Below are 15,791 nucleotides of genomic sequence, written 5' to 3'. Positions count from 1 at the left end.
GACATTTGAGGGTGGGGTGGGGTTTGCACAGGGAAGGTCCTGGATGTGGAGATCTGAAACTATTTGAGGGCAATACATAGGGCTGCTGCCCAGCGCAGCGCTTCCGTTGCCACAAGGAATCAGAGCAGGAAAAGATGCTTGTCAATTGGGAGCACAATCTCTTCCATGTGGGTTGGGCGGGGGGTGCTTCCCTCTTGTACACGCACACACACACAAAGGAATAGCTTGTGGCTTCCTGATCACTTCTGCACACCATACCACAAACATCCCAGACTGCATAGCCTATAAGCAAGGTTTTGAGCAAGGCCCTTGTACCAGTTACAACGGCTGGCTCATGCCTAGTTCTGAGACATCCTGTAGCTTTGCTTCTGGATGCACTGCTAGCCTGCCAACAATACCCAAAAGCAAGCATTTGTGCTGCTTTTGTCTCAAAGCCACCTGCAAAATATATTCAGGGGCCAAACGTCCCCTGCTCAGAACATTTAGTTAAAAGAATATATTTATCTGACCGAATTTCACCCAAAATATAGTTCACAGAGAATGGATTTTAAAAAATAAAGAGTTTTCTTACATACCTGTTCCATTGAAGGGCAGGCTACAATCTGGAGATCTTCTTTGCTAAATTCTTCTTTTAGTAGAGCATGCAGCTTCTGGAACACTTGCTGAATATTGTTCTGAGGAAAGGAAGAAAATATTTTAAACTTTCCTCACCCTAAGACCAGCCTTCAAATATGAACACGTACAGAGAATGGTTATCCAGTTTGGGGAAGTACTAATGAGTTCAGGTGACTTACAAGCTTCATTTTCTTGTTACTTCTACATTCTCCCATTAGGCAGTTAAAACTCGAAGGGGGTCAGAGGTGTCACTGTAAGAAAACCTACATTAGCAGCTGGTGGTCTACATAAGCTCCTAAGATGAATAAGGCCCCTTATGCAGCCTTTATCAGTAAAGGGCACTGCCTACTGGAAGGATGCAGGAGCGAAAGAATAGCAGCCTTGCTGGGTGTGTCTGGCCTAATCCAGCATCTTGTTAACTAGATGCCTCCAGGAAACCCACAACCAGGCCTTGAGTGATACTGTTGTTCTCCAGCAACTGGTATTCAGAGGCATGGGGTCTCATGAATATCAGTCGCCGATAGGCTAATTACCCTTTGCAGTCAAAGTTAGAGGCCATCACATCCTGGAAAGCCAAATTCCATAGTTTTGCTACGTGCTACGTGAAGAATCAGCTTCGCCAGGTGACCCCAGATTCTAGTACAGTGGTACCTTGGTTTATGAGCTTAATCTGTTCCTGAAGTCTGTTCTTAAACCAAATCCGTTCTTAAACTGAGGTGTGCTTTCCCTAATGAGGCCTCCCACTGCTGGTGCCCTTCCACCGTTCGGCATCCGTTCATAGACCAAGGTAAAGTTCACAAACTGGAGCGCTACTTCCGGTTTTGCGGAGTTCGTAAACCTAACAGTTTGTAAACAGGACTGTTTGTAAACCAAGGTACTATGAAAGAGAAGGGGGGGACTGCTTCCCACACCGTGAGTAATTTTACACGCCTTTATCATGTCCCATCCTTACTTTCCCGCCCCTAAACCAAAAAGCCCCAAACGCTGCAACTCTTTGTCATACAGGAGTTGCCATAGCTCTCTGATCGTTTTGATTTCCCTTTTCTGCACAGAAACTGGCTCTACAAGCCACATATGGCTTATAGGCAGCTTCAGGAAGTAAACGAAAACAAGATTAAGAGGACAAATTCTGTCATGAGCTCAGCTGCAGGCATTTACTCCTCATCCACAAAATCACCTTTCCTGGCCACTTGCAGACATTCCTGGCACTCGAAGGGCAGCAGAGCAGAGAAATATAGGTAGACTAGGGAAGAGGAGCCAGGATGCAGCAGGAACTGTGGTGTAAGAAGTGAGGACAACCGAAGACCTGGCATTAGCTACAGGAAGATTTTGCAGGCCACTCCAGAATATAGCACCATACATTTGTCCAAGAAAAGGTACAAACCCCCACAGCATCACCAAAGGGATGAGCTACAGAGCTTGCTTAGTTTCAGGCAAAACAGGATCACTTGACTTAAAGCATGTTGTAACACTTTGCACATATTAATAAGCTACTATTAAAGTATGCATTCCAGTATTTAAAGTGAAAAACCTATAAAACTTTGGTTCTCATATTAAGAAAAAAAGAGGAAACGCTACCGAAATACTTACCCTAACTGGCTTGAACAAGATGAACTCTGTGTCCTTGTTGGATAAATACAGCGACATGCTCTGCAATGTCGAGGGCAGTTTTGTTTTGATGGTCCTGTATGTCGAAGACACCAAGTCGGCAATCTTTGCTGCGAAACAGAATTCAAAGACATATTAGTGGCAGAGAACTTGTCCTTTTGAAATCCAGTCATGGTTTATTGGCTGCCTCTTATACGAAGCAAGCACCTGTCCTGCTACATGCTTTTCACGGAATCACAGAACTAGAGAGCTGGAAAGGGACCCCCCAAGTCCAGCTCCCTGCAATGCATACATCTCTTTCCATACATTGCAGATATCTAAAACTGCTGTGTTAGTTTCTGTAAAATATATATTCGCAAGCAACCCTAATCCTTCTGGAAATGATAGGATGAACATCAAAGCAATACATACATATTGCATTTATATCCTGCCTTTCCTCCTGGGAGTTTAGGTAAAGGTAAAGGGACCCCTGACCATTAAGTCCAGTCACGAACGACTCTGGGGTTGCGGCGCTCATCTCACTTTACAAGCCAAGGGAGCTGGCATTTGTCCACTTCAACAGACAGTTTTTCCAGGTCATGTGGCCAGCATGACTAAGCCGCTTCTGGCGAAGCCAGAGCAGCACACGGAAACACCGTTTACCTTACTGCCGGAGCGGTACCTATTTATCTACTTGCACTGCGTGCTTTCAAACTGCTAGGTTGGCAGGAGCTGGGACCGAACAACGGGAGCTCACCCCGTCGCGGCGATTCGAACCGCCGACCTTCCAAGCGGCAAGCCCAAGCGGCACAGTGCTTACTAAGGTGTAAATGAGATGGCCTTTCATCCAGTAACTGACCAGACCTTAACCTTAGTTTGACAAACTTCGTTTCATGCACCTTCGGTTAACCAAAAGTAATTTGTTAGTGGAAAGAGAACAATGGCAGCACAATGCAACAAAACTTATTGAGAAAGGGCCTCCTGGATTTGCAACCTAAGAAGTCACAGAGTGAAACCCGTGCAGCAACTCCAAGGTCTATTTTATTTCAGTAGTAGTGGAGTGCCCATAAGGAACCTGGGTGGGTGCAATGATACGACTGTCATGCACACAGGGGGAGGAGATGCCTGCTACTGCAATGTATCGTCATCCTTCCCGCTTACCGTATTGGCCTGAATATAAGCCTCACTCCCCCCCCCAATTTTGACTGTGAAAAGTTAAAAGTGTGGCTTATATTCACCTTACGGTATGCAGCCAGGAGCGCGGGGCACACAGCGCCAGGAGCGCGGCAAAGCAGCGCTTTACGTAGTCCCCTTTCCTCTCCCCCAAGGCCAGGAAGGGAAAGAGCAAGGAAGGGGAAGGGCCACTAGCAACACAGTTGTCCGTCCCCCCGTCCCCCGGGCAGTATGCAGCCAGCAGCAGCAAGGAATGGAGCGGCTTATAGTCGGGTATTTTTTCCTCTCTTTTTTTCTTCTTCTTGCCCCGTCCCCTCCAATTTTAAAAGTGTGGCTTATATTCAGGTGCGGCTTATATTCAGGCCAATACGGTATTGTGCTTTGAAGGTTAAAGGCTCTGCCTGTGGCTTCCCAAAGTACCAGATATCAGGAAGCAGGGAAAGCATATTTACAAGTGCACCAGAAGAAGGGTGGACAAGAGCCGCAAATGTTTGCAGAAGGGTGCAAAGTTATACCGAGACAGAGTACCTCTCCCTTGGCAAACACTCCTTTTGCCGGCAAGCTGTCTTCCTTCTGTATGCTGGGCATGGAGCATATGGCAAACAAATGGGTTTTCTGTCCTCCATGGATGGGACTTTTTGTTGCATGTGTATGGGAGACACTTACTGTATGCTACTTATTTTCCATTCAGCTTGGATACAAGCTAAAGCGGTTAAGTGAGATTCATTAAAGATGGATAACGGTCAACCCTTTGAATAGTTATCCCCCTGAATTAAACTTTTACAAATTAATGTTTAAAATTTAAAAAAAGGTCCAGAATGGCGAAGTCTGCAAGCCAAACAAGCTTCAACTTGCAGAAGGCAGAAAAGAAAGGTAAGAAAGGTAAGCATGTACAAAGGGATGTGAGTCTGCACCTAAAGAGATTACCTGGTTGTGCCCAAGGTTGCTGTAAAAGGCTGTATTTAGGACCACCTTGAGTAGCCATTGCCTTCAGAGCAGAAACCTAGAGTAATGAGATGGAAAACGAGCAATGCACCAAATGCTATGCCATACTTAGCAGTCACATTGTTATTGTGAAGTGTTTAAAGGTCTTCATATGCACCACCCCAGCAATACCTATAACAACCATCTATGATAGACCAGAATTTTTATTCCCATATTGCATCTGGGCTAAGTTATGCAAAGGCCACCAAAGTAATTCTCAATGGAGGTTGAGATTCAAACTTGCTGCTTCACAGAAAACTACTAGACTGAACCAGATCTCGGGAGACACTTGCCAAGAAAATCTAGCTATTAGGGCTTGCAGCTATTAAAACCAACACGTAGAACAGGCATCCCCAAACTTCGGCCCTCCAGATGTTTTGGACTACAATCCCATCATCCCTGACCACTGGTCCTGTTAGCTAGGGATCATGGGAGTTGTAGGCCAAAACATCTGGAGGGCCACAATGTGGGGATGCCTGGCCTAGAAGAAGTGGCAATTTCGGTAGTTACGAAAGAGCGCCCAGGAACCCTTCCAAAGGAAGCAGGTTATAAAAAGCAACTGTTTGGCTTTCTTCGAACGCCTCCCCCAAAGACGTATCCAATCAGAAACTGGAAAGAGAATGCAGTGAGGAAAACATAAATTGTCAAAGGCTAAATTGAGACCCGTTTCTTTGCCCTCTCCTCCCCACTTCAGGGCCCAAAACAATAAGAGCTGCTGGGGTGAGAGAGATGAGCCAGCTGGCACTCTCATGAGGTTGGAGGAATTTCAATTAGGAATTTACGTGTCCTGTTTATACAGGCATAGAAGCAGTGTCACAGCAAAACAAGGCTGCCTTTGGTTTATCCTTATTACACACACCCTTATTATATACAGGGCTTTTTTTAGCCGGAACTCACCAGAACTCTTTACTGGCACCTCTCAGGTGGGCACCGTTGCCGTTATAGGAGAACAAGGGAGGCGTTCATGGAGAGTTCTGGCACCTCTTTTTCTAGGTGTTGCCAAAAGGCACCTCAGTACAGCTGACTTGGGATTGCTTGTATTGATGACATATTGAATGGCATCGGGGTTGCTAAACCCGTGGCTCTGCAGAAGTTGCTGGGGTCTAGCTCCCATAATCCCTGAACACTGCGAGGGCCACAGATTATTTTCCTTTCAGTTAGATATACCAATGTACTGTATTCATAAAAGGCAACCTACACCCTTGTGCAAATTAACTGAAACAAAGCATGTTTTCTATCTTACTCGTAATCCTGTACTCAAGACAAACACGAAAAGTCAGTTGATCACTATGGTGTCAGAAGCCTGCAGCCAACAGAAGGAATGATGTGCTCACCACAATATACTGAGGTTCTACGAAAGAGTTATTCTAGAGCTGGAAAAGAGGTATCCTGACAGTACTGGGATATTGCAGCAGGACCTAACCCGTAACCCTGTCACACATCGAAAGTGATGAAGAAATTCATGACAGAGCAGCAAATACAGGCACTTGATTGGCCAGGGAATTCCCCGGATGTAAATCCCACGGAGGATTTGTGGGCTATATGCAAAAGTCGCCTCCGTGCTGTAGACTGTATGAGTATGGAGAAGCTCATTCAGGCGCTGATTCAAGTGTGGTAGAGGGATCCAAAAATCAACAGTGACTGTTAGAAACTAGTAGACTTCATGCCAAACCGTGTTCAAATGCTGCGTAAAAATAGCGGAGGTCATATCTGTTACCAATGTACGTATATGTGAGTTTTGTACAATAAACTACATTGTTTGTTTCAGTTAATTTGCACAAGGGTGTAGGTATGACATTACAGTTCTCTAATGATTTTGGGATAGATGTTCCCTGTACAATGTCTATGTTTCTGTCAATGATCCAACCAACATAAATATCCCAAACACAGCCGCTTAAGATACCAACGGTGCTACCGTAGGATCTTACACACCTTCGCCAGGAATTCCTCCAGAGGCTCCACAAACTGCTTGGTTTGCTGCTGAATGAACTGCTCACAAGCAAACTTCAAGTGCCGATCGACATCCTTCTTCGAGTCAATATAGTGCTCTCTGATTTCCGGAGTGCCCTGCAACACAGACACAGTAGTTTCTCCCTTTCTCAACTCTTCTGAAATAGCTACACTAAATAAATAAATAAATAAGACTTTTTTCAAATGCACCATTAACAAATGCTCTTTACCTCCAGCAGGAACTGTATCAGCGCATTGTTGCTACTAAGCCTAAAGAAATGTGGAACGGTCATAGGGTTCAGGATTTTAAATGCAGCATCTGTGGAAACAAAACCGCTGGCATAGAGTTCACATTGTTTTAAGGAGCATTCTGCGTCTGTACTTGTTCTCCCTTGATCCAAGAATATGAAACCTGTATAGAGTTTTCTATGAATTCTCGAAAATTATCCCATGGAAGTACTTTCCTTCATGTGTCTAGAACGTGTACTTTGAATACGCAAATAGGAAGTCTACAAATTGTAATTGCTGTGTGTTTAAAACACACACAGATTTATTTGAACCGGATGAGCGTCAAATACAGATTTATGTATATTATAATTAGCAATATACTGCTGAGGACTACATTCTTAGCACATCAGCTCATCTATATATATTGGTTTCACGAGAACAAAGTAGTTTGCCAATTTTGCATTATTAAATAAAATCATGCATTCATCTTTTGAGAAGTTTTAAACTGGCCAGTCTCTGCTTCCATTGACATTAAGAGGTAAGGCATTTTATATACAGTGGTGCCTCACGTTGCGAATGGGATCTGTTCCGGCTGCCTGTTCGCAACATGAAAAGGCTGCAACATGAAGCGTCGCATCATGCGCGTAGGTGACGGACACGCCGAACCCGGAAGTAACCCGTTCCAGGACTTCCGGTTTGGCGCGTCCGTAACCTGAAAAGATGCAACATGAAGCGGACGTATCCTGAGGTATGACTGTACTGTGATTTGCTATTGGTTACGTAGGAAAGCTGATTACTGCTTTTTGGACACAGGCTTACCATATTACTCAGGTCTGGTTTTTGGTGACACACTTCGGGTGGGGGGGGGGACTATTTACCTGTGCCCACTGTGACAAGATGGCAACAACAAGAAGAGAGTTTTTTTAGATCACAATTCCCCCAGAACCTCCATCAAGAGTTCTGAGACCTAAAAGCAGTTGCAAAGGCTTCAAGGAAAGCAGCAGAAAAACTTTATAAAGTGCTCAAGGATGTTTTTAAGGTCTGATTTTGCTGTATAAACCTGCTTCAAATGTTGTTATTTTAATTGATGAAAACTAATAAAAATTAGGAAATTTTATAGAAGCATGGAATTGGAAGGGACCCTGAGGATCATCTAGTCCAACCCCCCTGCAATGCAGGAACATGCAGCTGTCCTATACGGGGATCCTATACAGGGAATTAATTGGCAAAAAATAATAATTGAAATTTCCTTTGAAAATGAGACTATCACTTTCACTTATATTTTTACTGGAGCTAAATTTATTTGGATTTTGCTCAAAAGAAAACCATATTATTTGTTGTCTGAATACTAATACTAGATCTTTTGCATATCTCCTGATGAACATTTCTGTCTCAAAATTTATCAGCTAATAAAGTACCCTACAATAATAATCCGCAACAAAACGGAATACAAATACGGTCTAATATGAATACAGTTTTATGCAAAAGTCGTCTGATTTTTCTAAGCTGCGGATATATATATACAAAGCAAGTTTTCATTAGCAAGTAACAAATTGTCTCAGACTCTCTCTCTCTCTCAAATGCAATTCTGTCCATAATAAATAAAAAAAAACCCTACCCGTGGGAGATGGTTTTAATTCACAGTACAATAGATGGCAGCTGGGGTCAAACCCATGGTGTATAAGCATGTTGCCAAATTGCAGCCACTCCTATCACTTAATTCCCATCTTGTCTGTCTACGGCTGCCATGCTGGGAAAAGCTAGCAATCAAATACAAGGATGCTAGACTGTCAGTACTGGCCTCCATTCTCCACCAAGAGGGAGAAGAGAGCGTCCGAACCCCCCAGACTCTGAAACTCATATACCCACTAAAGCCAAGGCAGCACCCTGCAAATCAACTGACTGCACTAACAGACTGCACTAACTTTGGTAACCGTCAGCCTAGCACCAAACACACCCGCTCAGCTTCCGGCGCCCCCTTTTTTAGAAGATCTCCACCCCCTCTTTCCCACAGGGGAAAAACCTGTTCAACAAGTCCCCTCGGGTTCACTGCCCTTGACAACTCCAGCTTTCTTCCTTCCCATTTTGCCTTCTCTCCTTCCCCCAAGTCTAGGTGTAGCTGATGTCAGGAACTGGCTGGACGAAGAGGAGCAGCGGGAGGCAACAGCCAGGGAACCCCCCGCAAGGGAACCCCAAAAGGGGAAGGCTCTGAGCCAGGGAATTGGTGGTGGGATGTGGAGGAGAAGTCAGAGGGAGTAGATGGGGAGAAGGGGCTGGACGCTTAAAGGGCAACGGTGTTTAGTGAGCAGGAAGAGCCTGTGCCAGGGAGCAGTTCAGACTCCGAGGCTGAAGCGGGGGGGGGGGGTGTCAAGAGGTTGCTGAAGAATCCAAGGAGTCTCCCTCTCCTGCTGAGACAAGCTGTCCTCCGCCCTGGTCTCCAAGAACGTGCAGAATAATGCACTCTCATGCATTTTCAGCTTGGGGGAGGGGGAGACATGTACGCATTACGGTTACTTACCACCTTCCATTATTAACTGGCTGGTATAAAAATTTTATTCATCTAATAAATGCTCAGAATAAAATTATATATCAGCCAGCATAGGGCACCAGCAGGACATATTTACCCTTTTGCTTGTTAACTAGAAACTACTTAACAAGACAGAGGTCTCATCCATGTTCAGCTGCAATGAGTAGAATTGTTAGTTATAAGAGCAGGTTTTTTCAAAGCAAGATACTAGCATATTAGCAGACAAGCAACATAACTGCTTCAAACTACTGAGACAGAACAGAGAGAAGGTATTTTAAATCCCCATTCACTGACTCACAGGCAGTAAAATTTTGAGGCTTCAAGTATTCCTTCCTTTTCTTACCACGCCTCCAGTTTTCCACTTGCTTTAAAATTTCAAAGAATAATATACGCCTTGGCATATTCTTTTCTTTGTATATTTTGTCCAAGTGACTTTGAGAAGCACATTTGTTTTAATTATACAATGCAAATAGCTTCCGCAGCCAATTTTCTAAGTAAAAAAAAAGCTTCCTAATCTGTTCTAGGCAAGTGATTTTTGTGCGTTTTAAGCTTCAATCATTAAAACAAACAAAGCAAAGCTCATCTGCAGAAGGAAAAGTGGAAATTTTGGAAAACTCAAATTTACCATAAATTTTATTTCTCATCAGCGGATAGGCTCTTAGAATCACAGAATTGTAGAGTTGGAAGGGACCCTGAGAGTCATCTAGTCCAACCCTCTGCAATAAAGGAATCATCCAAGGCAGATGGCCATCCAAGCTCTGCTTATAAACCTCCAAGGTAAGTTAAGAGGGTACCCAGAGTGCCACAGAATTGAAGAACTGTAGAAGCTGGCAGCAGAGTCCCCCTCACCTAGCTTGAGGAAAGTCCCCTTTCAACCAACCTTTTTTTTATATAACAAAAAGGAATGAAAGGCTCTCTTCCCACCATCACTAAGTGCAGGGGAAATAAGGAAGAAGAAAAAGGTCCAAAATAGCCTGAAAGCTGAAGCTGGGAGAAACTCCACCATCTCAAAAGAGGGAGGATTAAAAAAAGGAAAGAGGTGGTTCCTCCACAAAAGAGAATAGGATGCTTAATCTGCAGAAGCCCTGCCTCAAGAGCAAGTAGAAGGCATTAACTCACTCTGGGTACCCTCCTCCACCATCAGAGAAGATACTGTACAGTACAAAGCTTACTACATACTTAGCTTTTCTAAAAAAAACTTATTCATTTCTAAAGCCTCCGGACATTAACAGGGACCACACCTGATAATCCTGCACCAAGTCTGCTAATGCCAAAGACCCAATTCCTCTGCTTTCAGAAGAGGTCAATATGGCACAGAATGCTGCTCCAAAGAAGGGTTAGAGCAGGAAGCTATAGCAAGCACCAGCCAGCAGCAACCCTCCCCTTATATTTGCACCTGCCTGTTGACACTGTCCCTTGGTGGAGCACGCTAGCACAGAAAAAACATTATGTGTATGGAAAGAAGGATATCCAGGTACCATTTTTAACAGGTAAGAGTTAGGAGGATTTGAGGTGTTTTTAAAGAAAACTACCAGAACTGATGTGAAGGAATACTAAAGGCTTTTTGGGAACTTTCCCATCCGGCCCTCAAAAGAAAGGCTGAGCTCGAGTTAGTTCAATGCAAGAGAATGCACAGCAACATGCAGGTGATTGCAGGTGAACATAAACAAAAAGAGGGACAAACAACAGGCTGCATGGAAAAGCCGCCATTGGAACTCCCACACTTTTTCTTTACATAAAATCAGCCATGTCTTTCTCCACCCTGAATTGCTTCAGGCCAGTAGCATTGGGAGGTTTTGAGTCTGTCTTCCTGCACCATTTTCCTGATTGAAATCGCCACAAAAAAGATAAAATTATAAACTATATATATTATAAACAGATAGAAACAGGATTGGCAGGATTATTGTAACAACCTGCAGTTTTATAAGAGTATATATTTAAAGAAGGTGAATAAATGAGCAAATTAATTCGGATATGCAGAAGATATTAAAAACAAATTTAAGGAACCACAGAAAGAGGGGGATGGAAGTCAAGTTTTTGAAATGTCAAAATGATTGTAAAATCAGTGAAATGTATAAACCTGAAAAGTATGAATGAATGAATGAAGAAAAGGAAGGAAATCACCACCAAAAAGATAATAGCAACTTTCGGAATGGGTCGATTTTGATCAGAGATACGGTGCAAGAACTAAACCCCCTTCCTCCAAATGCAGCTGCCCCGATCCAATTTGAGAGGTGCCTACGGTTGCTTTTAACGAAAGAAAAAGATATTGGGAAACCCGGTAACAGCTCTCTGATGCAACATATAGCTTGGCCCTCAACCCTCATGGCTGGCATATCGGAGGAGGGGCAAACCCACTCGGACTGACCAGTCAGCACAATGTAGTACCTCTAGTTTTCTTAAGGTCCAGGGAAATTTCCTTAATGGTGAATTCAGTGTGGAAAGGAGCAATTTGTTCACGAAGAATCAAAAGATGTTTTATTAAGAAAAGCTGTCCGTCAACCTGGGTCTAAATTGCAACAAAAAATTAATGTAAAAAATAGAGAGAAAAGGGATAGACACTGGTCAACTGGTTGTCCACTTATTAAAAAGCAGTTTCATTCCCTTTGTATCCTAGGATACCCACCTACTTCCCATTAAACCATATGCACATGTCCTACAAACACGCTATAGAGAGGCAGCAATTCATATTCGTGCTATGCACCTCTGCTTAAAAGAGAGATGGGAGATCGCTGCAAAAGTAGGTGGAGTCCCTAACAACATTATGCATATTTTGATTCTTTTGCCATTGAATTGTTCTGTTTTTGAATGAATGAATGCAAATTTGTAAGCACCTACATTTTAAGCCATTTCAGCTAATTTATACTACTGAATAGAAAACATCACCATGCTATCAAATAGGCTTTTTCTTCAGCTTCCCCGCTCTCTTTCACAGTTACCCCGCTCAAATCCTTTCTTGCCAATCTCAATCACCACCGGAGACGTCCCACATCTCCACCCATCTTTGAATCATAGAATCATAGAGTTGGAAGAGACCACAAGGGCCATCCAGTCCAACCCCCTGCCAAGCAGGAAACACCATCAAAGCATTCTTGACATATGCCTGTCAAGCCTCTGCTTAAAGACCTCCAAAGAAGGAGACTCCACCACACTCCTTGGCAGCAAATTCCACTGCCGAACAGCTCTTACTGTCAGGAAGTTCTTCCCAATGTTTAGGTGGAATCTTCTTTCTTGAAGTTTAATTTTTAAAAATCTCATCACTGTTCTTTCCCCATTTGAATGAAACAGCGGGTAGGCTAGGCTTGTGCACCTTCCCATAGGCATACAGAATTCAGATCTCCTAAGGAAAAACGAAAGTACATGCACTTCAAATATTTTTCAAAACAGTCTCAAATTTGGTGCAGTGCACTCCTAGGAAAAGTTTATAGAGACCTTCCTTATATGAAAATATTAAACATTAGCAATATGAAAAGCTGTATTATTACATCCCTCCAACACAAAATAACATTACCCAACCTTGTTTTTAGAAATGGAATCTGCAGCTGTTAGCAAAGACTGTATGCAGGCAGATAAGGCCTCCTGCGATAATCCTTGGAAGACTGCCCTCTGGAGAGGAAAAAAGAATGCAAATGTTCATAAAGGTTAGGGCCTTTATCCTTGAGGAAGGTCATCTAAAGCTAGCACCCTCAATTTGCAAATTTAAGCACTATCATCCCATGCTTCATTTGCATTTCCCCTCAGTTCCTCAAGACAATGGATTTAGAAAAGATAGTATGTACTATAGCCACAATTTATGCAATACGTGAAACATACAATGACTCCATGAAGGTATTGAGAACTTCAGAACTTATTACATGGGATGCAGCCAGTGCTTTTCTTTCTTAAAAAAAAGTTTAGGAGTACTCTCATTTTCCTACTCATATTGAAATACTGCCCCTCAATGAGGCCAAACTCTGATTCACAAAATTTTTTAGGGGTATGTGTACCCCTGCGCCCGCCCCGCCCCCCAAAAAGCACTGGATGCAGCCACAGAAAGAGGCACTTAACACAAATGGAGTCATGCTCATCATTTATTCTCAAAGGAAGTCACAGAATGTGTCTGATCTTGTTTGTGAACAGGGGTGTTGCAAATCTGGGTGATCTGGGAGAGCCAGTGATTTAATGCTATTTTGTCTATTCCCTGCAGCCATTCTGAAAGACCTTCCAGCATCCCAAACGAGGCTGTTTTAATTGCAAGCTTCCACAACAATCCAGGTACAATGTTGCTGGAAGAGTAAACAGGTATATATTATGTCTTAAAACAAAGCTGCAGAGGCTAATTTAAAGATATCGGGCCTGGATCCAACTAACCAGGCATGCTAGCAGAAGCCAATGCAAGCGTTTCCAGTAGCGAAACAGGATTTCTGCCCCTCTCCTCCCCCTGTGTGCCCACACACCTCCCACAATCTGCTCTGGAGGGTCAGAACAGAGCACAGAGGAAAGGATAATTGCTTGCGCTGGTCGAACACTAAGCAAAGTGTGACACTGAATTCCTCCAACAGTGGCACATATGACCAAAGCCCACATATACCGTAATGACAAGTTAACCCTAGTTAAAACCAACAGGAGCGAGATCGCATCTCCTCCACCCCAACCCCTCACTTCTGGAGCACAAATTTCAATTGTGTGTTACGATCTTTACTGGTATTGACTGCTAAGGCTATAGAGTTTCGAGTTTCTTTGGAGTTTTCTATGGGTCCTGCTTAATCAGGATTTGAAACAAGGTCTCCAGCCGTGAATGTAAAACAAAGCCATCTTGGTTAGCAGCCACTGATGGCCTTATTTTCCTGGCTAGACATAATTTTATACCTACATCAATACATCTGTAAAGCTTGGAGAGGCACACAAGCGTTCTTCTCACAGTAGGGTACCACATGCCATGCAGATCTGCGGGTGAAATTGTAGCATGAAGTCTAGGATGGCAGGATTCCAATGGATCTGTAACACAGAGCACATTCAAGGCTTGCTACTACAGAAGTTAATATGCAATGGTAAGCTTTATGGTAATCAATTACAGACATGCCCCCCTCTTATTATCAAAAAGGGGTATCTTTAGGTTGACATATTTGCACTTTGTATTGTAACAGTTTGCATGTGACAGCTGTGGTTGGAAGCCTTGATATCCAATACAGCATCAGGGAACATAATATCAGAAAGTATACTATCGGGAAGTGTCTCCCTTGGGTTGATAAGTAAGGCTTCCAGCAAAACCACCAAGGGAAGACGTTTCCTCTCAGGTCCCATACCAAGCCTGGAACGCAGAAGGCAGTTTTAGGCAAGTGAAAAGCAAGCTATGAAACCACAAGGAAAAATGTTCAATAGTACAAAAGCACTAAAAAAAGAAAAGAAAAGAACCATTAGGACAGGGGTCAGCAAACTTTTTCAGCAGGGGGCCGGTCCACTGTCCCTTAGACCTTGTGGGAGGCCGGACTATATTTGGGTGGGTGTGGGTGTGAACGAATTCCTATGCCCCACAAATAACCCAGAGATGCCTTTTAAATAAAAGCACACATTCTACTCATGTAAAAACACCAGGCAGGCCCCACAAATAAGCCAGAGATGCATTTTAAATTAAAGGACACATTCTACTCATGTAAAAAAACATGCTGATTCCCAGACCCTCCACGGGCCGGATTTAGAAGGCAATTGGGCCGGATCCGGGCCCCGGGCCTTAGTTTGCCTACCCATGCATTAGGAGATTCCACTGGACTCAGAATGTCTAAATTGGATGCTGATAATTCAGACATCCAAGAATACTATTTGCCACTGACTCCTGCTTCCCTTGCTATCTTAACATGGATAGGGAGACTGTCCCAACACGAAAAGCAGGCAAGTCAGTCTCCTCAGACCTAATGCAGCAATTTTGGGGATGTGTGACAATAGATCTCCCCCTGCTTGGGTACCAGCAATGTGAGGCGTGTTTCTGCCGAGTTCTTATTTATTTATGTATTTTTTTATTAACCCAGTACTGACTGAACCAGTTCATTTTTTTTATTCATACTTGATCCATCACACTAATCTGCACTGAATGGATAATCGCTTTGTGGGTTCCAAGTGGGGACCAGGAACCAGGAAGCTCTGAGGGGAAAGTGTGTGTGTGTGAGTGAGTCAAAGGACTTAACGTGCATGTTTTCTTGTGTTGTGTAAAAAAAGGAAGTCCCAGGACTACTGGATAACATCTTCATGATTCCACAGCTAGACAGAAACCAAGAAATCTATCTTGCCATGCCTCTTTGAAACCCCTTTGTAATAAGAATCATGCCCCCCCCCAAAAAAACCCTTTCAGAATATAACATCCACAAGTAATTACGACTACAGTTTCAAGAATATTTAAAATATAAAATATTTCATTTTATGTTTGCTTCTCTCGAGAGCTCTCCAAATACCAAAAAGCCAAAAGCAAATACAGTTGTCATTATTAGCATGTTTTTACAAGTACAGATTACTTGAAACGCACCATTTTTAACCACACTGCAGTTCTCCGAATCTTCCAGCTTCATATCTGAAAATGAAGGATCTGCAGGCAACTTTCTCTCTTCATCTTTTAGACTTTGGGCAATTTGCTACCAGGAAAAGCAGAGTTTGAAAACAAAAACAAAAACAAAACAAAATGAATTATATTTCCATCTCAGAATTTCCCACTGATCTGCAAGAGAAAAATGCTTAGTCCAACTCCTCAGAACCTCAG

General features: G+C 43.2%; 1 protein-coding gene across 1 annotated transcript in view; it reads right to left on the bottom strand.

Moving 5' to 3' along the window:
• Positions 1–15,791, bottom strand: part of COG3 (component of oligomeric golgi complex 3) — a 39,541-nt gene that overhangs the window by 1,761 nt on the left and 21,989 nt on the right. Inside the window, exons 14-22 of the mRNA XM_035137371.3 lie at positions 15,561–15,666; positions 13,917–14,041; positions 12,581–12,670; positions 11,453–11,573; positions 6,540–6,628; positions 6,292–6,426; positions 4,303–4,378; positions 2,206–2,333; positions 576–674 (exon numbers count right to left, since the gene is read on the bottom strand). Coding sequence (XP_034993262.3) covers positions 576–674; positions 2,206–2,333; positions 4,303–4,378; positions 6,292–6,426; positions 6,540–6,628; positions 11,453–11,573; positions 12,581–12,670; positions 13,917–14,041; positions 15,561–15,666 — 969 coding nt within the window. The remainder of the gene's footprint in view (positions 1–575; positions 675–2,205; positions 2,334–4,302; positions 4,379–6,291; positions 6,427–6,539; positions 6,629–11,452; positions 11,574–12,580; positions 12,671–13,916; positions 14,042–15,560; positions 15,667–15,791) is intronic.

The sequence above is a fragment of the Zootoca vivipara genome, chromosome 5, assembly GCF_965207765.1.
Source record: "Zootoca vivipara chromosome 5, rZooViv2.hap1.1, whole genome shotgun sequence".
Lineage (NCBI taxonomy): Eukaryota > Metazoa > Chordata > Lepidosauria > Squamata > Lacertidae > Zootoca > Zootoca vivipara.
This window is presented reverse-complemented; position numbering and strand designations above follow the sequence as displayed.